Raw genomic sequence first — 25,510 nt, 5'->3', positions numbered from 1 at the left:
CACTGCTGATGGTATGGAAACCCTGGGTCTTATATAAATCCAATACTGACTTTTCATGATGGTTGCATTTTTTTTATTTGCCTTTATTCTTTATTCAGTTTTTCCACTGGCATATGGTTTATCCATTAAGATTGCCCAGAGTTATTAGGATATCGCCAAGCATCTCTACAAAACCAGGACTGGATCTTTTGTTTAAAGAGAGGCAGAGAAATCCTCCTGATGCTTCCCATCTCTTCCTACTCATTCCCACCGCCCTTTTCCGGGACCGCCTGGAAGTTTGTTGCTGCTCTCCTCTTCCTGCACGGGCGTGGCCGGCCATACTTGAGTAGGCGTGGTCTGGCCACCCTTGTACACGCAGGGAGTGTGACCATGATATCCCATCCGACAAGCTCATGTGACCATGATATCCCATCCGACAAGCTCTTGTTGGATATGTTCCAGAGGTCCACGCATGGCCAGGAGGACACAGGAAGCCTCTGCAGGATCCAGTGACTTCCTTCTTCATAGGCAAGCATCTTTTCCCAATCTGCCTCTGGTACACTTTAATAAAACCCCGACTATATTACAATAAATGACTATTTTATCAATAAATGAATAAAATATGGATACTACATGCATCTGCAGGTGCGCAACCACTCAGTCACAAACCGCTCAGCAAACCTGCCTATTATGTGATATGCATTATTATTAGTGAGGTTGTCACATTCTGAGCACAATTTTTTAATACAATTCAGTCCAGGTTTTTTTGGAGATGTTCCTACTGGAGACACTTGGAGATGTGTCCTGAAATAAATAATCACATATCTAAACACACATTGCAGTCTATCCTATGTTTGGGAAAGAGAAATCTTTCTCACAGGTTGCAGTACCAGAGGACTCGGCATGGAGATTTCCTCTGGCTAATGTAACAATTCTCTGCCCTTAAATTATTTTGAATCGTAGATCCACAACGAGAATGCAGAGTAACTGCTTTGACTATTGGCTGCACTCTTGTTCCAGATTTGTGGCTCAGACACTGTTTAAGTTGAACCTACGGCAGGTGGCCTGCGTTGGTGTTTTTGTAAAGGGGTCAGAGTACAGACATCTGCTTTTGATTAGCCGATTTTACCACTTCCATTTAGTATGGCGGTTTACCTACACAATTTGTTCAAGTGTAACTGTCGGGCATAAAATCAAAAATCAATTCTTTATTTTTATCTGGTAAACAAGTAATAAGGATGCTAACCAGGCAATCCAAAAGTTGAAATCACTATTACTTTTCTTGTTGATAAATGATCATCCCCCAGTTTACCTGACCCTTATTTGGCACACACACTTTGGTACACAAAAGGGAAGTTGCAGGGCATAATTACAGGTGGATAGGAGGCGCCCGGTCTGGGTTACGTCATAGTATTGAATAGTACTATATCAAGATGTCAAATAGAAACTAAACCAATCTCTATAAAGTATGGGACAATTAAATTTTTTCCTACCTTATAGATGTTTTGCAGAATATAAAAACAAGTAGAAGTTTGCGAATAAACAAACTATTTTTATTGATGCACTTTGACAACGCGTTTCTCGGCTCTCGGCTGCTTCCTCAGGTCAATACAAGTGCCTTTAAGAACAAATGGCAACTCTCAGATAACGTTACAGCAACATAAAACAGTATTAAAATTAACCTAGTTTTTCATATAACTTTTCATTTTTTTCCTCACACATCATTATAAATTTCTATTATAAAACAGATATACATAGTTTTCTATAAGCATTTCTAATACAGCATACGCCTGTGTGGTTATGTGTACCTAGGGCAAGTTCTATTTCCTGGGTGTCTTAAATTGCAGGAACTGCAATTTTGGTAGGAGGGAGAAGCCCCCATAAAGGGCTGTATCAGAAAGGTTCTGATTCCTAGGATTAGAAGATTAAATAGTAGTGCAATATGCATGAGAACAATATAGTGGGCTGTATAGAAACGGTGAAGGTAGTTTACTTACATAGTGTGCCCTGTATGTATTTGCCTATATAGTGAATAACATGAACTGCTAGGGATAAATGAAGAAATCCCCAGTAGATAGGCTGCTTAAGATATATTGTGGTGACTTTCTAGTCCATCCTGATTATATCGTGGGCTGAGTGTCAGGACTATGGGGGGCGGGGGCAGAGCGGCTGCATCCCTCATGTAATATATACAGTACAACGAAGTCTACATGCGCGTACAGCACTGCTGTGTGACACTCCCATCATATGCTAGCCTGGCTTGGACACTAGTTCGGGGTTAGAACGCCTTATAAAGAGGGACATACCTGTGAGCAGTAAGGACCGATTATCCGGGCGCCAAGGATGCGCTGCTGACGCTGTGGGGAGTATATAAAAATGTCCCCGTCCTCCTATAGGTCGGTGTGGCGTAATGTGATGAGGTCATTACATCCTGCATACTCCAATGGGGACGGTGGCCTACTTGGAGCTAAGGCTCTGTAGAGCTAGGAGTAGCACAGTCGGCCATCTTAGTGTGGTCTAAGATGAGGTCTGATGCGGCGGCCATATTGGAGGTGGCATGAGCATTGACATGAGTACTGGCAGCCATCTTAGTGTGGTATAGTCAAAGGCAGCAGCCATATTGGAGGTGGCCTAAAGCCTACACAGGCGAACAAAGCTTTTTGTCTTGTGGCCAGCTTAGATTAATTTTAGGGGAATTATAAGTGTAACAAAAATAAATGAATAATAATAAAAGATTGGGGTGAAAAGATGCGTTGGAGTGTGTTATATCTTTTAAGGGTAGGTAGTAAATATAATGATAGGGCATGCTGGGTTTTCCTTTTTTGCTTCTCTTTCCCCTCAGACTTAGCTAATGCAACCTGATTGGCTGAAGCCATTTTCCTTCCTGGTTTCCCCTCCCACAACTCAGTTCCTCTCTGGCCAATATTTATCATGCTGCGACAACGCACTTTCTATAGTGAAGGGTGGGCAAATCAGGCAGAGGAGAGTAGGGCAGGAAATGACATCAGGATTGGCTTCAAAATAGCCACACTTAAAATGGGAAATGCTCAGGATTTTCTTCTTTTTTTTTTTTTTTTTTTTTTTTTTTTTTTTTTTTTTTTTACAGTAGAAAAATCACTAAAATCAAAACATGGACAGTGCAATACATATGTAAGTAGAGCAAGTATTTATCTACTTATATATGTGTTGTTTTTTTTCTGAGATAGTATAGCTGACAGCTCCTCTTTCGAAGTATTCAAAATCTGTTGGCCTTCATGCTACATGGAAGTGGAAAAATGTGTTAATCAAAATTGGATGTGTGTACGCACCCGAAGTTTAAACGTAAAAATGGGGCTCACATATGTCCAAATTGTTATTCTCTACTGCTTTCAGTACAATAATCCTGATAGGACTTCATGTTTCCTCTCGACCAGCTTCAGTGACTGACAGGATGGTTGCTGTTATTATTTCTGTTAGTATGCTACATTTAACTTTGTTTCCTTCACAGAATTGAACATCATGTTTCTATAAAACTATGGTAGTGATTGACTGAAGGAGGGATGCAGTGAGTAAGTGTGAAGTCACACTTTGTTTGCTTTAAGGACACCTGAGCTGAGTGGTATGTGGTGGCTGACATATTTATTTCCTTTTTAAACAATACCATTTGCCTGCCTTTCCTGCTGATCTTTCATGCATCAGTAGTGTCTGAATCACACACCTAAAATAAGCATGTGGCAAATCTAGTCAAAATTCAGTCAAACATCTTATCTGCATGCTTGTTCAGGGTCTATGGCTAAATGTATTCGAGGCAGAGGATCAGCAAGGCCGCCATGCAATTTGGATTTATTTTTTTTAAAGGAAGTAAATATGTCAGCCTCCTTATCCTTCTTACTTCATGTGTCTTTTAAATAACCCATTAGGTGGATAGTTGTTAAAATAATCATAAAATCAATTGCAATATCGATCATCATTTTGATTCTATTATCAAGCGAAAACAAAAATAAAATGATCATTAAATAGTGTATGACCAGTTTAACCTTCCTGGCGTTCGGGGTAAGCCACGCAGGAGGTTTTCTCAGGCCCTGCTGGGCCGATCTGCGTAATTTTTTTTTTTTTTTTTTGCTGAACGCAGCTAGCACTTTGCTAGCTGCGTCAGCATACCGATCGCCGCCGCCCCGCGTCGATTCGCCGCTATCCGCGCCGCCGCAGAGAGCCCCCCCTCCCGTAGACCTCTGCGCTGCCTGGCAGTGCTAAGGGGTGGATCGGGTCTCCCTTAGACGTCATGACGTCGGTGACGTCATCCCGCCCCGTCGCCATGGCGACGGGGAAGCCCTCCAGGAAATCCCGTTCTTAGGCTCGCTATATGATTTAATAAAAATTAAAAACCCGGCAGCGCTGCCCCCCTGGCGGTTTTTAATAGACCGCCAGGAGGGTTAAAAGACAACTGTAGAGCGAGGGATATGGAGGCTGCCATATTTTATTTTTTTTACTTTTTTTGAACAATACCAGTTGCCTGGCTATCCTGCTGATCCTCTGCCTCTTAAGCCCAATCTACACGATACGATTCTTTGTAAGATTCGATTACGATTCTATTTACAATCCGATTAAATCCGACATGTCCGATCGGGATTCGATTCAATTCGATTTGCCATTGCTAAACAATGGCAAATCGAATTGAATCGAAACACGATCGGACATGTCAGATTTAATCGGATCGTAAATGAATTGCACAAAGAATCGTATCGTGTAGATGGGGCGTAATACTTTTAGCCATAGACACTAAGCAAACATGCAGCAGATCAGGTGTGACACTATTGTCAGATCTAACTGCCTTGCAACTGGTATTGTTTAGAAGGAAGAAAATATGGCAGTCGCCATATTCATTTCATTTCAGTTGTCTTTTAATATGAAATCTCTAAAAGGCACAGTGTCCTTGTTAAATCAACCCCTTGTGGGTGAGCTTGGCTGCATTTAGGATCTGATTATAGACCATGAGGATTTACAATTTGATATAGTTGCATTTTATAGCGCTGTCTTATGGATTCCTGCAGAGCAAAGTATCGCCATGTTTTTGTTTTGCTACAGGTTTCGCCCAATAAAAGGGAGGCAGGATGAGCTAAAGGAAGTTATTGAAAATTTCAAGAAAACTGAGCAACTGGAGAAAACTTTCAAAAATCTAATATCTGGTGATTGGGCGCGACACTATTTTCTTAACAAGAATAAAGCGCAGGAGAAGCATTTCAAGGAACATGTACGTTGTTTTTCTTTCACTCGTGTCTCCAGGTCCTTGGGGCAGCCTCTGTGGAAATAACCTTACCAGGAGCGTAACTAGAAATCACTGGGCCCCGTGCAAAACTTTGCATGGGGGCCCCTTCCACCAACCCCCAGATAAAAACAGACAGCAGTGAAGCACTGCACACATTTTCTCTCTCAATTACATTAGCTTCAGTGATAAAATGTGCATGTTTTCACACTTACAGACGCACATGGTGTGCAGAAAACGTATACAGAAAACCCGACGAATGTGCTCTCAGCCTATTACACCCACTCTGTCCACCTCTGACTGAGCACAACTGTCTCTGCAGACTTCTCCAGCATCACTACAGTACAGAGCAATTGGGGAGGGGTAGAGAGGCTGGGGGCAGAGCGTTGTACACAAGACCCTACGGAACACTGAATAGGGACTGTCTACAAATCTTTGTCTTCAAAAATGTGTATGATTCCCTTATCAGTGGCTGAGCAGATGCAGTCATTAGAACAATTGTGCAAAGAGCAGAATTTTTTTTCTCTCTCTCCCTCCCCCTGCCCTTCAATGTCAAGCTCTCAGGACAGAGCCCACCTGCGGCTACATCCCTTGCAGGGTCTACTGTTACGCCCCTGAACCTGACACTTGGAAAGGAGCTTGTAGCTGCAAATGGAAACTGCATATACAGTGCTGTTCATTTCAGCACTGGCACTTGGCATAACTCTGGCGATGTGCTAGCACTTGGATTTTTGGTAGTTGGGTTAATTTGGAGAGCTGGCATTTGGCTATTAGATAGTCAAGTGGCAGTTGTCATCGTCTCTCCTTCTCTTCTCCCTCCTATATTGTGCTGTAAGCAGAGTTGCGCAGCTCTTACTGTCTGAGGGGGTGTGGTCCTCTGCTCCCCTAGCCCAGTATGCAGAGTGTATGTGCAGCATATGTTGTGCTTCTCTGACCTCTTCTGGGTGCTCCAGCAACGTGTGCCCATCTTGCATTCTGGGCAGTAGAGCAGAGGTGAGCAGTTAGAGGAGTGGAGTACCCAGAGGAGGTGAGAGAAATGGGGCCTGTACTCTGCATACTGAGCAGGGGAGCACGGTTGGGACAAGATAGGACGGGCAGCCACTAGACACCAGTAAGGCTATAAGGAGAGGGAGGGGGGAACCACTAGACTACAGGAAAATGTACAGGGATGGGAGGCTGGCACACCCCATGCAAAATTGGGGCATGACGGGTGAGCCTTAGTGTCCCGTTTCCTAGCTTCAAAGGTTGGGAGTTATACATTTGGTGGAGGGATGTGGGCACACAGAGGCTTCAAAGTACTGGAGGGAGCAATGAGGCAACCCCCTAGGGGAGGGGGTTCAAGTGCACAGAGGCTACACTGTACACCATTGGGGGGGGGAAGAGAGGCAGCTTAATACTACCATCCATCGTGGGGGGACATATGTCAGTGGAATGCATTCATTCTTTGCAGGAGCCACTGTGGAGTTCTATCAATTGAGGCTGTCGGCCATCTTTGGGCTATTGCCCAGTTTGCCCCTATGGATGTATTGGCCCTGTATTTCCCATCTTGCCCCACCTGGCTACTTTTTCACCTGGGTAGAAAAAAAAATTCTGGTAAGGACACAGGTTAGTTGTACATCTCAGACTTACCAGCCTTACTGACTTCAGACAGAGCTTATTGAATGAATATGGTAGCTTTATTTAACTCACCGGTGTTGTAAATAGGAATATACACATGTCATACATCTAGGTGTATATATTTGTGTTGTACCAGCATGTATGCACAGAGCATTTTTTTCCTAAAGTTTTACCTATGGCCCAATTTTACCTCTTCACAGGTATTCATCTACTTGAGAATGTTTGCAACCAGCAGTGGGTTTGAAATCTTGCCTTGCAATCGATATTCCTCTGAGCATAATGGAGCCAAGATAGTTGCAACTAAAGAATGGTACCTCTTTGTTTCTATATTTCACAGCGGCATGCCTTTCTGTGTATATAATAAATTATATAGCACATTTTTTTTTTAACTATGCAGAATGTGTAATGGTAAAAAAAAAAATGTTCCTTTAATGCAACAGGAAACGTAATGACAAGATAGAACTGCTTGTGGGGTGCATAGCTGAGCTGTCTGAAGCTGAAGAGAATATGCTTCTGCGACATGGAGAAAATGATTTCAGTGTCATGTATTCCACGAGGAAAAATTGTGCTCAGTTGTGGCTTGGTCCAGCCGCCTTCATCAACCACGGTGCGTTCACCCATCCCTTACTGTTGTGTTTATCTTCTAATACTTTACTAAAGGTTTTGTTTTTCTTGGAGCACCACCTGCTGGTTTGACAGATTATGGTACTACAAAATGTTCCTTGTTTTGCTAATGTGTAATAATGATAGGATAGTGCCATAGATGGATGATGTGGGCTATATGCTATTATTCTATTATTATTTACTAGTATTACCAGTTTACTTATGTCCTGCTGATCTCTGCGCCCATTTGAATGCCTGCTCTGTGCTGCTCCTCAAAATTCAGCTGTGATCACACACTATAGGAAAGAAACAAAAGTGGAGGCATTCCAATAGGACATAACAATTCATTCAAAATTCCTAGAATAAATAAATAAAAAAAGTACTTACAAGATGACTAAAGACACTTTGTTTATGAGAGCATTGTAATGGCGAAGATATCCTACACTGTTTGTCCGCACGGTACTATGCTCTGGTTACCAGCTTCTAATGGTTAGGATGCTGCATCAATGCATTTTGGTGTCCTTACGCCTTCTTCAGGTGGCCCTGGGGGAGTGATTTTGATTGGCTCCACTAACCTCCTGAGGAAGTGAACATCGTATGTTTCACAAAACAGTTCAAGGTTTAGTTAGTTTTGGCTTTAAAAGTTTAAACTATTGTCTATAGAGGTTTCTCTAACCATCTCAGTGTACGGCAGGAAAAGGAGAGACTCCAGGCTCCTCCTCCAAGGGAAACACAATTGACAAGAAGTTTAAAAGGCCCCCACCCCCTGCTACCCTCAGTATCTTGTGTTTCCGAGGACACAGTTGACAGCTTTAGTTTATTTATCTATTTGGCGACTTTGTGTAGCTATGCAGAGCAGTTTGTTTGGGATAAGATCCCATCCTGGCCTGTGAACAGGCGTTGGGAAGTTTATCCTGCCTGCAATAGTTAGACATAGTGCTTCTGTTCCCAGGTGGTCATCATGTCTGTGTGTGTTATGACACTGGGAATCTCCCCCCTTCGGTAGCCTGAAGGGTCGCAGATGATCTCACTTAGCTCGGCCAGGTGGGCAGTTTGAGCGGTGAGTGCACGCGGGTGCACAGTGGCATCTGACAAGGGGGAGATGGCTAGGATGAGACGGCACCAAGATTTTTGTATATGGACAACGCCGTCCTCCAGCAGCCGTAGGAAGTGATCACAGCAGAAGCTTAAGGATGTGGTACTTCCGGATCACTCCAGTATAATGGAGGAGACAGAGACGCCGGCTGAGCGGTTGCTGTTGCAAGTCATGGCGGATCCTCTGTCGGCAGACAACACGGTGATGTAGCGTTTACCATGTATTTGCTTGGGGGGAGAATCTGAGGGGACAGTACAAAGATTAGAATCCCTAAGTTTCTCTTTTCTCCAGATGGGGCTCAGCGATTGCTAAAAGCCCTTACCCCTGATCCTATTCCTGTGAGTTTACAGAAGTAATTTTCAGGTCTAGCATTTGCATAGGATTGTTACATGCTAGCTGTGGGGACTGATAATTATTTGCTGGGGAAATGCATTCGCATGGCTGAGATTAGAGTGGTTTCCCTTGTATGTTTTGTGCTATTTCTTCTCCTGTGTCCAAACAAGCAAGCAATAGATGCAGGACTGGATGAAGGTGGAATGTTGCCATTGCAACAATAGGCTTCCCTGGGATTATAACAAATTAGCTGGTCAAGCCTGCACAGGAATAAAGTTGATTGGCAGAATTAGGGGTATAGAAACTTTCACCCAACAAATCTCTGAATAATTTCAGGTGGTCCCCTGATTTGCATTTGTGTGCAGATTATAATTTGCTTAGGCTGGTTAGCCCTGCATTTATTTGCTGAGACTTGTTAACCTTGATTTTCTTGTTAGCCTTGAGGTGCGTACACACATGCGACTATAGTCGTTTGTAACGATCGTTCCCCGATCTTTACCAACGACGATCGTTACAAAAAACGAACCACCGACTATTAAGGCAAACGACGAACGAGGCAAAACGCTACAAAACAAAGTTCTGTCTTGGCGGATTTTTACCACCGACGATCGTTAGCAAAAGTGGTACATTGTTGGAAACGATCGTTCGTACCAGGCTGGACATGCGCATTTCACTTTTTCTCCAAGGAACTTTACAATTTTATGCGCAGGCGCATTAAGTGCTTTTACGTGGTGTAACGTTCGTTCTAACGATGTGATCGTTACACACTTTTTACAACTAACTTTACTTCGGTCGTTCTTTCGTCAATTAAAAGAACGTTCGTCGTTGACAACGAACGATGGTTGTCGCATGTGTGTACGTAGCATTGCTTTCATTTTGCATAGGCTTGCAAGACTTGATTTCTTTTGCAGAGGCTTGTTAAGCCTTGCATTTATCTGCATATACTTGTCAGCTTTGCTTTTATTTACATATGCATGATAGCTTTGCTTCAAGTTACAGAAGATTGTCAGCCTTGCTTTTGCATTCATTAGCATTTATTTGCATATGCTTGTTAACCTTGCTTTTATGTGCATAGGCTCGCAAGACTTGACTTCTTTTGCAGAAGCTTGTTAAGCCTTGCATTTATTTGCATATGCTTGATAGCTTTGCTTTCGTATGCAGAGGCTTGATAACTTTGCTTTCATTTGCAGAGGCTTGATAGCTTGGCTTTCGTATGCAGAGGCTTGATAGCTTTGCTTTCGTATGCAGCGGCTTGATAGCTTTGCTTTCATTTGCAGACGCTTGATAGCTTTGCTTTCATTTGCAGACGCTTGATAGCTTTGCTTTCATTTGCAGACGCTTGATAGCTTTGCTTTCATTTGCAGACGCTTGATAGCTTTGCTTTCATTTGCAGACGCTTGATAGCTTTGCTTTCATTTGCAGACGCTTGATAGCTTTGCTTTCATTTGCAGACGCTTGATAGCTTTGCTTCATTTGCAGACGCTTGATAGCTTTGCTTTCATTTGCAGACGCTTGATAGCTTTGCTTTCATTTGCAGACGCTTGATAGCTTTGCTTTCATTCGCATAGGCTTGTTAGCCTGGCGTTCATTCGCATAGGCTTGTTAGCCTGGCGTTCATTCGCATAGGCTTGTTGGCCTTGCGTTCCTTCGCATAGGCTTGTTGGCCTTGCGTTCATTCGCATAGGCTTGTTAGCCTTGCGTTCCTTCGCATAGGCTTGTTGGCCTTGCGTTCCTTCGCATAGGCCTGTTGGCCTTGCGTTCCTTCGCATAGGCTTGTTGGCCTTGCGTTCATTCGCATAGGCCTGTTGGCCTTGCGTTCCTTCGCATAGGCCTGTTGGCCTTGCGTTCCTTCGCATAGGCCTGTTGGCCTTGCGTTCATTCGCATAGGCCTGTTGGCCTTGCGTTCATTCGCATAGGCCTGTTGGCCTTGCGTTCATTCGCATAGGCCTGTTGGCCTTGCGTTCATTCGCATAGGCCTGTTGGCCTTGCGTTCATTCGCATAGGCCTGTTGGCCTTGCGTTCATTCGCATAGGCCTGTTGGCCTTGCGTTCATTCGCATAGGCCTGTTGGCCTTGCGTTCATTCGCATAGGCCTGTTGGCCTTGCGTTCATTCGCATAGGCCTGTTGGCCTTGCGTTCATTCGCATAGGCCTGTTGGCCTTGCGTTCATTCGCATAGGCCTGTTGGCCTTGCGTTCATTCGCATAGGCCTGTTGGCCTTGCGTTCATTCGCATAGGCCTGTTGGCCTTGCGTTCATTCGCATAGGCCTGTTGGCCTTGCGTTCATTCGCATAGGCCTGTTGGCCTTGCGTTCATTCGCATAGGCCTGTTGGCCTTGCGTTCATTCGCATAGGCCTGTTGGCCTTGCGTTCATTCGCATAGGCCTGTTGGCCTTGCGTTCATTCGCATAGGCCTGTTGGCCTTGCGTTCATTCGCATAGGCCTGTTGGCCTTGCGTTCATTCGCATAGGCCTGTTGGCCTTGCGTTCATTCGCATAGGCCTGTTGGCCTTGCGTTCATTCGCATAGGCCTGTTGGCCTTGCGTTCATTCGCATAGGCCTGTTGGCCTTGCGTTCATTCGCATAGGCCTGTTGGCCTTGCGTTCATTCGCATAGGCCTGTTGGCCTTGCGTTCATTCGCATAGGCCTGTTGGCCTTGCGTTCATTCGCATAGGCCTGTTGGCCTTGCGTTCATTCGCATAGGCCTGTTGGCCTTGCGTTCATTCGCATAGGCCTGTTGGCCTTGCGTTCATTCGCATAGGCCTGTTGGCCTTGCGCTCATTCGCATAGGCCTGTTGGCCTTGCGCTCATTCGCATAGGCCTGTTGGCCTTGCGCTCATTCGCATAGGCCTGTTGGCCTTGCGCTCATTCGCATAGGCCTGTTGGCCTTGCGCTCATTCGCATAGGCCTGTTGGCCTTGCGCTCATTCGCATAGGCCTGTTGGCCTTGCGCTCATTCGCATAGGCCTGTTGGCCTTGCGCTCATTCGCATAGGCCTGTTGGCCTTGCGCTATTTTCAATCTTCAATCTACAGAGAATTGAAGCGATAAGCTTTTTGGGAGAACCAAAGACTAATTGGTCCAGATATGCATTTTAGATGGGACTCTTCTTCAGTCAGGGCCAACATTTTGGTCGAAAGGTGCTTCAGGCAGCAGTCCCTCCCTCATGTGAGTAGGGGGTTACTTGCCTATCTCTCCTTTTCCTGCCGTACACTGAGATGGTTAGAGAAAGGTCAGTTTAGACTTACCTGGTAAAGATGTTTCTAAACATCTCAGTGTACGGCATACTACATCCCTCCCTCTATGCTGCCTTCTATCCTTTCTTCCTGACTTTTTTTGCACTGTTTTGGTGTGGATTGAGCTGTAGACAGGAGTCTGGGTCACGTTTGGGTGTCTCATTGGCCGGATTTCTTGTCTATATACTGAGGGTAGCAGGGGGTGGGGGCCTTTTAAACTTCTTGTCAATTGTGTTTCCCTTGGAGGAGGAGCCTGGAGTCTCTCCTTTTCCTGCCGTACACTGAGATGTTTAGAAACATCTTTACCAGGTAAGTCTAAACTGACCTTTTCCATAGATTAAAGATATAGGCCAACACCTAGCGAGATCTGGGTATATCAGACAACATACTGCAGTGTAGAACATATAAATCTGTCTTATTTCCGTAACTGCTCAGTAAGGATCAGTTTTTGTTTATAGTTCCATGTGCCCTTTTGTTACATAGCTTATGTTTCTGTCCTCTTAGATGTATCAATGAATGTATTTGCATCCTTTTATGTATAGTTAAATCCCTCCCCTGCTGAAGATCCCATCTGCACAAGTCTTTACATTTTTACTAATGTTTTAATGTTTTTATTCTCCCCACAGATTGTAGACCTAATTGCAAGGTAAGAGACACACAGATACGTGTGTTTTCAGAGTATTTTGTTATGTTTGTGATTTGAGATTTCTAAATTTGAGATTTCTAACATTCTGTGCTTGCAGTTTGTGTCAACTGGCCGTGATACAGCATGTGTTAAAGCACTTCGTGACATAGAGCCAGGAGAAGAGATCTCTTGTTATTATGGGGATGGCTTTTTTGGAGAAAACAATGAATTCTGTGAATGTTACACATGTGAAAGGTGAGTATTTCTGCCTTTGTGATGTACTGTATGTATGCATTAAAACAGAGCTTGTTCAAGGAGAATGGAACAGCACATTGGCAGTCCTCAGTGGGTGTGCAGGAACCAACCCCTGGTACCAACAGGGCAAAGTTGTCCTAGTAGAGATTCAAGGTCCGCACCACTTCCAAGTAGAAAATCGGCTTTATTGTAGCTTCAAAAAAATGCTGTGTCTTTGTGTGCTACGCAGCATTTTTATAGGACTACAATATAGCTGATTTTCTACTTGGAAGTGGTGCGGACCTTGAATCTCTACTTGCATTAAAAGAGAGCTGCAGTTCAGATAGGGTCTGTGTAGGATATAGAACAACCTTTCATAAATGGGTTAAGAAGTATCCCCTATGTTCTCACTCATAGGGATGGTCAATGAAATGCAAATCATTCCGAGTTGATGCAGAATTAGGCCACATACAGACATCAGACCATAGTCTTTGGAAAATGAAAGATCACAGACCAATCTTACCACCCTTCCTGTAGTATAAGAGCCATACTCTACACAGTCTTTTCTATGGAGCTGAACTCCACATCAGGAAAAAATCTTGGCAAGATGCTGCACACACAGATGCTGTACAGACACAAAAGATCAGTATCTGCAAAAGATCTGTTCCTGCCAAAAATCCATTCCTGCAAATTGCAATGATAGTCTAAGATCTGCAGATCATCATACACACATGATTTAACTGACATTCATCTGCAGATCAGATCCACCAGGATGGATTTGCAGATCTGCAGATGAATGTCAGTTAAATCATGTGTGTATGATGATCTGCAGATCTCATAGACTATCATTGCAATTTGCAGGAATGGATTTTTGGCAGGAACAGATCTTTTGCAGATACTGATCTTTTGTGTCTGTACAGCATCTGTGTGTGCAGCATCTTGCCAAGATTTTTTCCTGATGTGGAGTTCAGCTCCATAGAAAAGACTGTGTAGAGTATGGCTCTTATACTACAGGAAGGATGGTAAGATTGGTCTGCGATCTTTCATTTTCCAAAGACTATGGTCTGATGTCTGTATGTGGCCTTACTCAAATTTGGTATTCCATTGTATGCAGCTTGGAAATGGGCCAATCAAGTCCTGTTGGGTGGAATTTGTTTGTTTTCAAACTGCATAAATTTAAATACAAAAATTGCATAATCCTGCACCACCTTGGAACTGTTACCAACCCTACCCACTCTGTGTACTGAATTGCCTCGTTAACCCTCTGGGAGATACAATTATATCGCCCAAGAGGTGGCGCAGCACTATTTTTTAATTTTTTTTATTTTTTAAATCATGTAGCGAGCCCAGGGCTCGCTACATGATAGCCGCAGCGCAGCGGCATCCCCCCACCCACTCCGATCGCCTTCGGCGATCAGAGTAAGCAGGAAATCCCGTTCAGAACGGGATTTCCTGCTGGGCTTCCCTGGTCACCATGGCGACGGGGCGGTCATAGGGAGTTCCGATCCACCCCTCAGCGCTGCCTGGCACTGATTGGCCAGGCTGCGCAAGGGGTTGGGGAGGGGGGGGCTGCGCGGAACGGCGGGTAGCGGCGGATCGGCGGCGATCGGAAGTTACACGCAGCTAGCAAAGTGCTAGCTGCGTGTAACAAAAAAAAAATTATGCAAATCGGCCCAGCGGGGCCTGAGAAATCCTCCTGCGCGACATACCCCGAGCTCAGCTCGGGATTATCGCTCAGGAGGTTAATATGTAACCGCCCACCTTCAGCTGAAAGGACGTGCAAAATTCGGAAGCCTGTATGGGCGCTTTTTTTTTTTTTTTTCCTAAAGGTGCGTAGACACTCTACTGCAACGAACGACTGGTCCGTCAGACCCTCCCGCTGGGCGGGCATTCTGCCGACAGTAGAGCGTGTGTACAGTCTGTCAGGCATACTGATAACACTGTTTCTGACAGATCCGGGAGGGTCTGACGGACCCGTCGTCCGTTACAGTAGTGTGTGTTTACGCACCTTTAAGCATGTAACTTAAATAAAACCATACTGCACCCAGCTAGCACAATTGGTATGATTGCTCCCTAAATGTGTGTGAGGCTAGGTCAGGCATGGGCAAACTGGGTACTCCAGCCGTTAAGGAACTACAAGCCCCACAATGCATTGCAGGAGTCTGACAGCCACAGTCATGACTCATAAAGGCAAATGCATTGTGGGACTTGTAGTTCCGTAACGGCTGAAGGGCCGAGTTTGCCCATGCCTGGGGTAGGTGCACACTTAACAAACGCAAGTGTTGCGGAAAATGTCGCTTATGGAAGTCTATGGACTGCATATGAAAACACATGTGTTTTGTATGTGTGCATTTTTAAAAATGCTGGTTTTGTTGTACATTCAAAATCGCATCAAAAACGCACATAATGAAAGTCAATAGAAATACAATGTATTGTGTTTTGTATGCGTGTTTTTATATGCGTTTTTCCCCCAAAAATGTTTTTTTGATCTATTTCCGCTTCCTAGTGATTCGCATAAAACAGAATTTGAAACCGGTTATGCGTTATGTATATTGCGAACCACAAATGCATAAAAATGCTAGAAAAACGCATATGTGGCTAAAAACACGCACACACAAAAAAAACGCACATGACAGAAAATGCGACCTTTCACACTTTGTGTGCACCCAGCATGAGTGTTGAAATTGCTTACTTAGCATAATTTTGCATGATTAGCAAATGAATTAGAATGTGAAATAACTTTGCATTGATGTCAGTGGAGTCAGTTTGTGCTGCTAGTTATAAAATTAAAATTTCTGTTAATTTTTCAGCTCTTAACCACTTCAGGACTCGGCCTTTACCTCCCCCCCCCCCCCTTCCCTTAAGGACCAGTGCTGATTTCGAAGATCTGTGCTGGGTGGGCTCTACAGCCCCCAGCACAGATCAAAAACACCAGGCAGAGCGACCAGATCGCCCCCTTTTTTCCCCAATAGGGGGATGATGTGCTGGGGGGGGGGTCTGATCGCTCCTGCATGCGTGTGGGTGGCGGGGGGGGCACCTCAAAGCCCCCTCCACGGCAGGATTCCCCCTCTCCCTCTTCTCCCTCCCTGCCCCGGAGATCGGAGGCTGCACAGGAACGGATCTGTCCTGTGCAGCCTCTAACAGGCTCCTGCCTGTCATGTGACAGCGATCCCCGGCCGCTGATTGGCCGGGGATCGCTGATCTAGTACAACGCTGCTACTGTTAGCAGCGTTGTAAAAATGTAAACAAAGCGGATTATTTCTGCTTGGCACCCCATTACTGGCTACACTACACCTGGCACCCTATACCTGGTTACACACCTGGCTACCTATACATCTGCCTACACTCCTGGCTACCCTGACATCTGGCTACACTCCTGGCTACCCTGACATCTGACTACCTATACATCTGGCTACACTCCTGGCTACCCTGACATCTGGCTACATGTGGCTCCCTATACACCTGCCTTCACATCTGGGTCTTATACTCACCATTGGCGTGCTGATCCCTCGTCGCGTACCTCTGATGGCTTCCCCAGTGCCGTCTTTCATGTCCGTGTACGGATTTTGCTTCTCCCTCAGTGATGACATGTCCCCCGCCGATCGGCGTTGATGACACCAGGGTCACACAGCATCATCAACATCTCACTGCAAACATTTTTTTTTTTAAGTTGAATTCAATACAATAACCTGTATTGAATTCAATATTTAAAAAAAAATGATTGAAAAAAAAAAAAAAAAAAAAAAAAAAAAAGGTTGAAAATTATTGGAAATTAATTGAACTACTTTTTGCACGGAAATCCTGGGGAATCAGAACGCCAGGGAGGCTACAGGATAAATGTCCTCTACTGGACATGTGCAGTAATGCAGCCATGTTAGAACAAATGGCATGTCTGAACAATCCTTAAAAAGTTTAGAGTTTTACAAATCTGTAGAAGTGCTTTTTTGGACTGTGAGCGATAGCAGATGATTTTATTTGAAAACTATTTGGTGTGGAACGGCTTTTCAGGTATCAGGTGAAAGAGGAAAGCACAAGCTACAGAACGGTATGCATCTTTAAGTACTTTGCAGTACTGGTCGGAGTCTCTAGGCATACCCATGAGAGGTGCTCGGAGTCCTTTTAATCTGTTTGACTTACACCTGTTTTCTTAATTTAATATTGTTAGTAAACAGGCTTGTAATGTCTTGTCATGTTTGTCTCCTCAGGCGTGCTACAGGTGCTTTCAAGTCACGAGTTGGTCTTAATGAACCAGGACCCGTGATCAACAGCAAGTATGGATTACGGGAAACAGACAAACGTTTAAATAGACTCAAAAAACTCTGTGATGGCGGCAAAAACTCTGATAGCCAATCTGTGAGCTCCAACACAGATGCAGACACCTCTCAGGAAAAATCTAGCTCATGTAAGTATCGGCACAAACAAACGATTATTTCCCTTGAATAATGATCAAGAACAAGGGCATTCAAGGTGCTTAAAGAGGAACTTTATTAAATATACCATAGCTTAATGAAAAAAATGGGTTTTCTTTTGCAGTATTTAGAAATGATTTAGTCAGTGTTAGCCTTTCCTAACCCAGATTTATCACAGTTGGCAACATCTTTACTGCTGGCAAGGTGCATCAGTGTAGAATGTTTGTTGTGTGTTGCGAAATCAGTAGAAACAGAATCTGGTCTCCAAGAGTACTCTGGTGTAGAAGGCTACATAACTTAACAGCCTAGGCAAAACAGCTGGGTTACATACCAATACACAGCAATATATAGATATAGGAAGCGTTTCTGATTTAGTACATTCTTCTATATGTTGTTCACTAATCAGAGATCAAAGGATGAGGCGTGCCAAAATACTGTACACAAAATTACGAATCGATCAATCTTTTGTTCCATGCAATTTTCTTGAGGCTGTTTATAAAGATTAGTAGTTGATGCACAACATGAAGAAACGATCTCACAACAACTGATTTTGATTGGATTATGCATCAGTTGGGAATGAATATTGATTAATGTGTGCCTACCATACAATCTATAGACAAGGTTAATATCGTAAAGTCCTGGTTATCTGGAACTCGGGCAATCCTCAGTCTCAACTAACTGGCATGCCTGGCGAGGGAGAATGAAAAAAGTTCCTACCACAGTAGTGAGCAGCAAAAGTGACCTAGGAATCTCCCTGGCACTGGTCCCCTTCCCTACTGTAGCTGTGCTGACCCCGAAAAAGCATGCAGCGAACAGGTGTTTCTGACATTGTTAGATCTGACAAGATTAGCTGCATTCTTGTGACTGGTGTTATTCAGACACCGCTGCAGCCAAATAGATCAGCAGGGCTGCCTGGCAACTGGTATTGTTTAAAAGGAAATAAATATGGCAGCCTACATATATTTCTCACTTCAGTTGTCCTTATATAGTGGATCCGAGAAAAACTTTTACTCATTGCATAATTGTGTTCCTTTCATATAGTTTATAGGGCATTCCTCAAGCCAAATACTTTTTTTGTTTTGTTTTAGTACTCTAATTCCCTATAAACTAAACAAGCCTCGCCCACAGCTTCTCCAGAGAGCCTTGGCACTCTCAGCCTTAGAAGCAAGTGCTTATGGGAGTTCAGTCTGGGCAGGAGGAGGAGGAGGAGGAGGTTACTAGCCAGAGATTTTAGAGCCAGAGGGGAGGAGGAGAGGGGAGTGAAGTTTTCACAGGCTGAGGGCTGGAGATACAGATCAGCTTGCCTGTGTGTAATGTAACAAACAGAACATGGCTGCCCTCATTGTATCACATGAATAAATAATCATAAACTGTTGAAGCTGTTTGCAGCTAGATATGCTGTGTAAACTATCTAAACTTTAGATAAGATATATAGACAAGTTACTTGTTCTAGTTAGTTTTTCATCTCGAACCTGGAACAGTGTTGTCTGTCATGCAAGTTTTTACATGATTTCTATGTCACTCATTTAATAATAGGCTTTATAACATAATACCTTTTTAAATTTAATACTTCCTCTGTTCTATACTTGCGCTATAAACACATAGATGGGTTACAGTGTATGTTGATGCAGGTTTGATTTCATATTCTCAAGAAAAACTCAGGTGGAACTTTTTCGTCCATATTTTTGTTTTGGGCACTCCTGTTATGGTGCACTACTTTGTAGTGTTGCCATTATTGTGCTCCCCTATGCCTTTTCCTGTTATACTGTCTTCTTTACAGTATCACCATTTTGTTATTTCCTCCTTATAATGATGCCTTCCATTTTCCACTGTGCAGAGTCCCCATATGGTGTTTCCTGGCGGTGATTGTATAGTTACTCCAGGCACCAGGATTTCTCATCACGCAGCTGCTGCCCACATCACCATGTGGTCATATTGAACTAGTGATGGTCATGCCCAGGAGAACTCATGTGATTTGATCAGCTGATAGATTTGCAAAGCTCTGATTTTCTGTGATCACATCCTGCATTAGCACATGGTCATGACTAGCAAATAAAAAACTTCCATAGCTATGACCAAACTGCTTCTTCATGAGTTCTCTTGGACATGACCATCATATGTATAACCCATAAGTAGCAGTGGTTGGATAGTGTAATGGTTAAGGGCTCTGCTGGGTTCAAATCTCTGCTCTTCCCATTTCAGTAAGCCTTTGCCTATTCAGTAAGGAGTTCTTGGGCAAGACTCCCTAACACTGCTACTGAGTGCGCTCTTGTGGCTGCCTCTCAAGCGCTTTGAGTCTCACAGAAGAAAAGGTTTTTAATTGGACTCTGGAGGAGGTTCGTTATTGGATCCTTTCGATCTGAGGTTGTGGGAAGTGTGACGCAGGTGCAACAAATGCATAGAACACTCAGATTAGCGCAATAGATGTTTTTTATGTAAATGCGCAGAATCAAAAATGCAACATAACTCTCTTTTTTTGTTCAGACATTCCAAGAATGTTCGTATTCATCTTCTTTCATTTTACCTTGCAGTAAGAAGTCGCAAACCTTCTGTTGGTGTGAAGAACGGGAAAAGCAGAACATTGGCAAAACCATCTATGTCACGAATTCCAGTTTCATCCTCTTCTACCTCATCCAAGCTCCCTCATATAAACAATTCCAGGGTACCAAAGAGACTGAGAAAGCATGCAAGACCTTTGCATTCTAAGATTAAGATAAGGAATCACTGCAAGCGACCACAACAGAGAAATTCTTCAAAAAGGCTTGATGTAGACAATGTAGTAATGAAAGAGCCTAAAGTGGTGTTGTATAAAAACATGGCCGTTAAAAGGGATAGCGAGAGTGAGGGACCAGCAAAAGTGAGAGAAACCACTGGCTGTTTAACAAGACACGCAGCGAGAGAATTTAAACTCAATTCTTTGAAAGATGCTCCCAGTGAATCCTTTTGTTCCTATATAACCCGGAGTTCTATGAGAACAAGGAACTCTGTGGATACACCTGATGCAAGGTCTCCACCAAGCTCTTTGGATGGTCGTAGAAGCAGCAGTGGGAGTGTTGCACAGTTGCACAGAACTGACCTCAGCGATCAGTCGGGTAGTAAAAATGAACTTGAGCCTGAAACCTCAAACAAACGGGAGAGTAGGCATCAGAGAAATGGCCAGTGTAAGTCCCGAAGGAAGTCTCGGCGGAACAAGCACTTGAAACAAGCAACTAGCACAGAAGCGTCAGACTGCAGTTTTGAATTGTCTGGCAAGGACAGCACTTTGCCAAACGTAGTAAGTTCCCATCACGAGTCAGGTGTTGTAAATACTATTTCTGATTGCCCTGTTGACTACATCGAGCAGAGGATGTCGTCAGATGACTGTCCCGTGGTCAGTTCAGAAGTAAGGACAATAAGAACTGGCAAAAGTAAGAAAAGCAGACGAATCACAAGATATGATGCACAATTAATTCTTGAAAATAGCACTGGAATTCCAAAATTGACTCTTCGTAGGCGACACGACAGCAACAGCAGCAAAACCGAAACGGAAAACGATGGCATGGGTTCATCCAAAATTAGCATTAAGCTGAGCAAAGATCATGAAAATGACAACAGTTTGTATGTAGCAAAACTCAACAATGGTTTCAACTCAGGATCAGGAAGTAGTTCAACTAAACTAAAGATTCAGCTCAAGAGAGAGGAGGAGAGCAGAATGTCTTTTCCAGAGGAACTCCATGAAAACGGGGTGTATTGTGGCGAGGCTTTGTCTCTGCTAGGAACAAGAATGGACGTTGATGACTACGATCAATATGAGAAAGAGAGTGTGGAGGACTCCTCATCATCAGAAGAAGATGAGGACGAGTACGATGACGACTTTGAAGACGACTTCATCCCTCTTCCACCAGCGAAACGTTTGAGACTTATTGTTGGAAAAGATTCAATAGACATCGATATATCCTCCAGACGAAGAGAAGATCAGTCTTTGCGGCTGAACGCGTGAAATATTAATATTTTTTTAGGTTGACCACAACAGTCATTTTTACTCATAACCTATAAAAGAAACCTATTCCAATTAACTATTCCTTACTTTAAAAACTTAAATTTTAGAGACTGCACTTGTTAGTTCACTCTGAAATTGTAGAAAGTGTACAGCATACTGACTTAATATTTTTAATTTTTACTGTACTTTTTAACAGTCTTCTTATGTGCAATTTTGAGTTTAAAAAAACAAAACAAAAACGTCATTTGGGCCATGTTGTATATGAGAGGACAATGTACATATTAAACTTTCCACATGAGACAAAGTGTAAAACTGTGGCTATCCAGTCATATTTGCATCAAAACTTAGGCGCTATAGCATTAAATGACCACTGTGGTGATAAATCACAAAAAATGTAATGACCTATTTACTCATACATTCAATATTTACTTGTGTTTCAGAGTTCTTTGCAATGTTAACGATTTCAATTTGCTAAGTATCCATTCATTATTTGAGTGGCAATCTGATAGGGCTGCAGCACCTTCCAGCAGGCTTTGGATTGTCCCATCTCCTCACTGGGGAGTGATTGCTGCTAGGCTTTGCCTGTGAACAAAGTAGTGGTATGGTCCTGTTATCTTTCCAGTACGCATGTGAACTAAAGCCCCATACACAGGCTCAACAGAGGTCTTTTATGCTTTCACAACTTTTGTTGTGAAACAACTTGAAACACTTTAAAGTATTTTGGTGTTGAAAGAGCTGATAAGAAATCCATCCAAAGGTTCATAGACACCTACCAACTATCTGTCCAACTATCTACCAAACTTGTCTGTTAACCCCACACAACTTTTGTTGTGAAACAAGTTGAAACGCCTAAAAAAAAAAAAAAAACAAAAAAAAAAAAACCGCTGTTGAGCGTGTTAATGGGGCTTAATGCTAGGTACGCACGGTACAATTTTCCGTGCGATAGATGGATCAAATAGATAAAATCCGTCATGTCCAATATTGCCCCTGATCGTTTCCACGCTCGATTTCTCATAGCAGAGAATGGAAAAAGATAAAAACGAATGAAGATAAGAGAATTGAGCGTGGAATCGAGTGCACAAAACGTGCCGAAAAAACGATTGGGTTGCAAAATTGCATGAAAAAATGTAACGTGTGTACCCAGCATAACAGACAAGTTTGGTAGGTGTGTATGAACCTTTGAGGTTGGCTTGACTTCTTATCTGCCTTATCAGCTTTTTGAAGAATAGCAAAATACTTTTTTTTTTTTTAGCTGTTTCAACTTTTCACAACAAAAGTTGTTCAACAATTGTGCTGCATAAAAGACTGCTGTTGAGTGTGTATGGGGCTCAAGTGCAGTAGTCAGCATGTTTATAAAGGCCCTTGATTTTGAGCTTCAAAGCAAGGGTCTTAGGAGTACATGTGCACAGTAACACATCCTGATGTTATGGCAATGGTGCAAGCCGTTGCCAAGCTGAGTCCAGCAGATGGGGTGCAAGTGAAGATGGAAATGTATTGATCCTTCTTCAAATAAAGGCCGTTTTGTTACTGCCCTCACTTGCAGCCCCACCTAGTGGACTCAGCACTGCAACATGCCAGCTGCCTTGGTTAGTTTGTGTGCTGTGTACTAATGGAAATTATCATTACTCCTTTATACAGTCTCACAGGTAGAATGTTTAAAGACACAAATGCTTGGCAACAGGCATGAACCGCTGTGAGGAGATGTAACACTCCAGATCCCATCTCTAAGTGTTTAAGATTGCTTATAGTAAATTGCTGCTTTATGACTTTACTTACCTGTAACTATATAAATCATGCATATGTTACATCTAGAACCTGAAGTTGGCCACTTCTAGATCCGGCCAGCCAATGTGCAAAGTGGCCAAGTGTGACCACTATGCAAACACTGGTGACATTTTCTGGCTTCGGCTGACCGAAACACAGCGAGAGGATCTAGCCGGCCAAGTTTTGAAGACGTATTTCCTGTACTACTCCTGTCCCCGCTCTGTACCTCCAGCCGCTCTGCTCTTTTTTTGGCTTTTTACTCTTCTTGATGCCTCCACTCTTGATCCACTCAGCCTCTGCATGCACCACCATAGCTGTGCAGCTGCACATGGGAAGTCAGTGTACGGTAATCTGCAGCTTTGGGACTTGGCCGGCTGGATCTTGACACACTCGGCAGCTATGTATGCCACCACTCTACTTCAAGCCAGCTACACTTGCTTTTCAGCTTCCTCGGCAAACATGGAAAGGCTGTGTAAGACAAGTTGCATCCTTGGGACTTGGCCTTCTGGGTCTTGTCATGCCACGTTCTAGCCGGGCCAAAGTTTGAAAACACTTCTGGGGATGCTGATCATCTTGTATTGCCTGCATCCGTTGGCCGCTTTACATTTTTGTTAGCCAGATCTTCAAGTGGACAGACTTCTGGCTGTATAGCATACAAATCCGTTATTTCACAGAGCTGCTAATAGAAACTATAGTGTTTTAGTGTCCACATTTGCTACCACTCAGTTCATTAAATACCTGTGTTGGAAATGAGCAACAAGCTCTTAAGGTGCACGATGGTTGTTGACTAAACGATCGTAACTGGATCACTTAGCTGACAGTTCGGGGACGAGTGATGGATGAACACATTGCTCTGCTATAGCAGAGGAGCATGTGCTGTTTCCATGAGGAAGGGAAGGACGGGAGGGGTGGGGAAGGGAACCATGCACTCGGGTCGCTGTCCTCTAGAGAGATCCAGCATTCCATATCTTTATAAGCTTGGAGGAGACCTGTACATGTGGAATTTAAGTAGAGTTTAGTATAGTGTATGTCCATGCAACTTTACTCTGTCCAGACAAATATTCTGCCGTACATTGGGAGGTTTCTACTCCGTACCAGGCACTGTCTTCCACAAAGAGTCCAGATTCCAGGTTTGTAAAGATGTGCTTCTGTTGCTTCAGTTTGCTAAATTGGCTAAAAATGTAAATGGAAAAATACTTTTTGATTTCATTCAATAATAAAAACTCTTGAGGAGCCTTGATATGTTTGTAGCAGTCTTCAGTGAAACTGCTTTCAACAAAAATATTGTAGCTTTGTAAAGAACCCTGAAGCATGTAACTGCTGAATCCATGCAAAAAAATGTCTCTTTTAATTTTCACCATAGTGGTCCTTTTTAATAAGAATCACAGTACTGACATGCTACACTTCCAGTTTGTCCTTATCACCAGCAATGACTACACCTTGCAGATTGATTTGCTCAGTGTCCTCCTCCTTCATCCGTTCTCCGGTCAGAAGTATTTTGTACTGTGACGCTATCCTTACACTTCAATCTGTGGCCTTTTTGTTTGTAGCAAACTGTTCCTCAAAACTTTACTTTTCTGATTTTCATGAAGACGAGGAAAAAAAGATTCAAAACTGTTTCTAATCCTAGTATCACATTTCTGTACAGGGGCTAGCCATGTACAGAAACAAAGTTTGGACATGGTGTATTTATTGCTTGTTATATAAATATAAAAAAAACTCGTATTTAACTCTTAAAACATAGATTTTTTTTTTTCCTTTCTTTTTGAAGACTAATTGGTGCTTATTTTTTCAAGAGCGATCCTGTGAAAGTGCTAAGGATTTAATGTACCTACATATGTGCACCTGTCATCATGTATACATACACAGCTGTCTTCATTTGCAGTTTTGGCATGGCTACAACTGACTAAATGTTTAAAATGTTCTGACGGGTAGCTAAAGGTATGTTCATTTTTCCCCCTTGTAAAACTGTATATAATGTGTATATATTATATATGTGTGGTGAGGAGTTTTCATTTCTGCCATTAAAAAACAAAACACGAAAAAAAAAAACCATAATAGTTTAAGTATTCATGACAATAAAATAGGAAATTGTAAACCCAAGTGCCAGATGTCTGTGTCATGAGCCAGTATGTCTTTTTTATATGTATATTTTTTGAGATTTCACACAGAACTTTTTTTTTCTTCCTCTTTTTGATGTGTAAAAGATGTAAGATAACCTTTACAGTGCCAGAGGTATGCCCATGAGCAGCCCATGATAAATGGATTATTAAGTAAGGAATGTATATCACCATGGTCAAGCCCAGTGACCCTCCTTCCTACACCCCCCGTTAGGCCTGAACAATAAATCGAATTTAAACCGAAATAACGATCACCAAGATCATAATATTGGAGTAGTC

General features: G+C 43.1%; 1 protein-coding gene across 3 annotated transcripts in view; it reads left to right on the top strand.

The window, feature by feature from the left end:
• KMT5B (lysine methyltransferase 5B) overlaps positions 1-25,222 on the top strand; it is a 38,569-nt gene extending 13,347 nt beyond the window's left edge. For all 3 annotated transcript variants that reach the window (XM_068260818.1, XM_068260816.1, XM_068260817.1), the window contains 7 exons: positions 5,044-5,209; positions 7,039-7,148; positions 7,279-7,445; positions 12,727-12,746; positions 12,844-12,980; positions 17,165-17,361; positions 19,900-25,222. In XM_068260818.1, coding sequence (XP_068116919.1) covers positions 5,044-5,209; positions 7,039-7,148; positions 7,279-7,445; positions 12,727-12,746; positions 12,844-12,980; positions 17,165-17,361; positions 19,900-21,347 — 2,245 coding nt within the window. In that variant the 3' untranslated portion in view covers positions 21,348-25,222. The remainder of the gene's footprint in view (positions 1-5,043; positions 5,210-7,038; positions 7,149-7,278; positions 7,446-12,726; positions 12,747-12,843; positions 12,981-17,164; positions 17,362-19,899) is intronic.
• The last annotated feature ends 288 nt before the right edge of the window (positions 25,223-25,510 follow it).

This window comes from Hyperolius riggenbachi, chromosome 11, assembly GCF_040937935.1.
Source record: "Hyperolius riggenbachi isolate aHypRig1 chromosome 11, aHypRig1.pri, whole genome shotgun sequence".
NCBI classification, from domain to species: domain Eukaryota; kingdom Metazoa; phylum Chordata; class Amphibia; order Anura; family Hyperoliidae; genus Hyperolius; species Hyperolius riggenbachi.
Note: the sequence above shows the minus strand (reverse complement) of the source record. Positions and strands in the feature narration are given on the sequence as shown.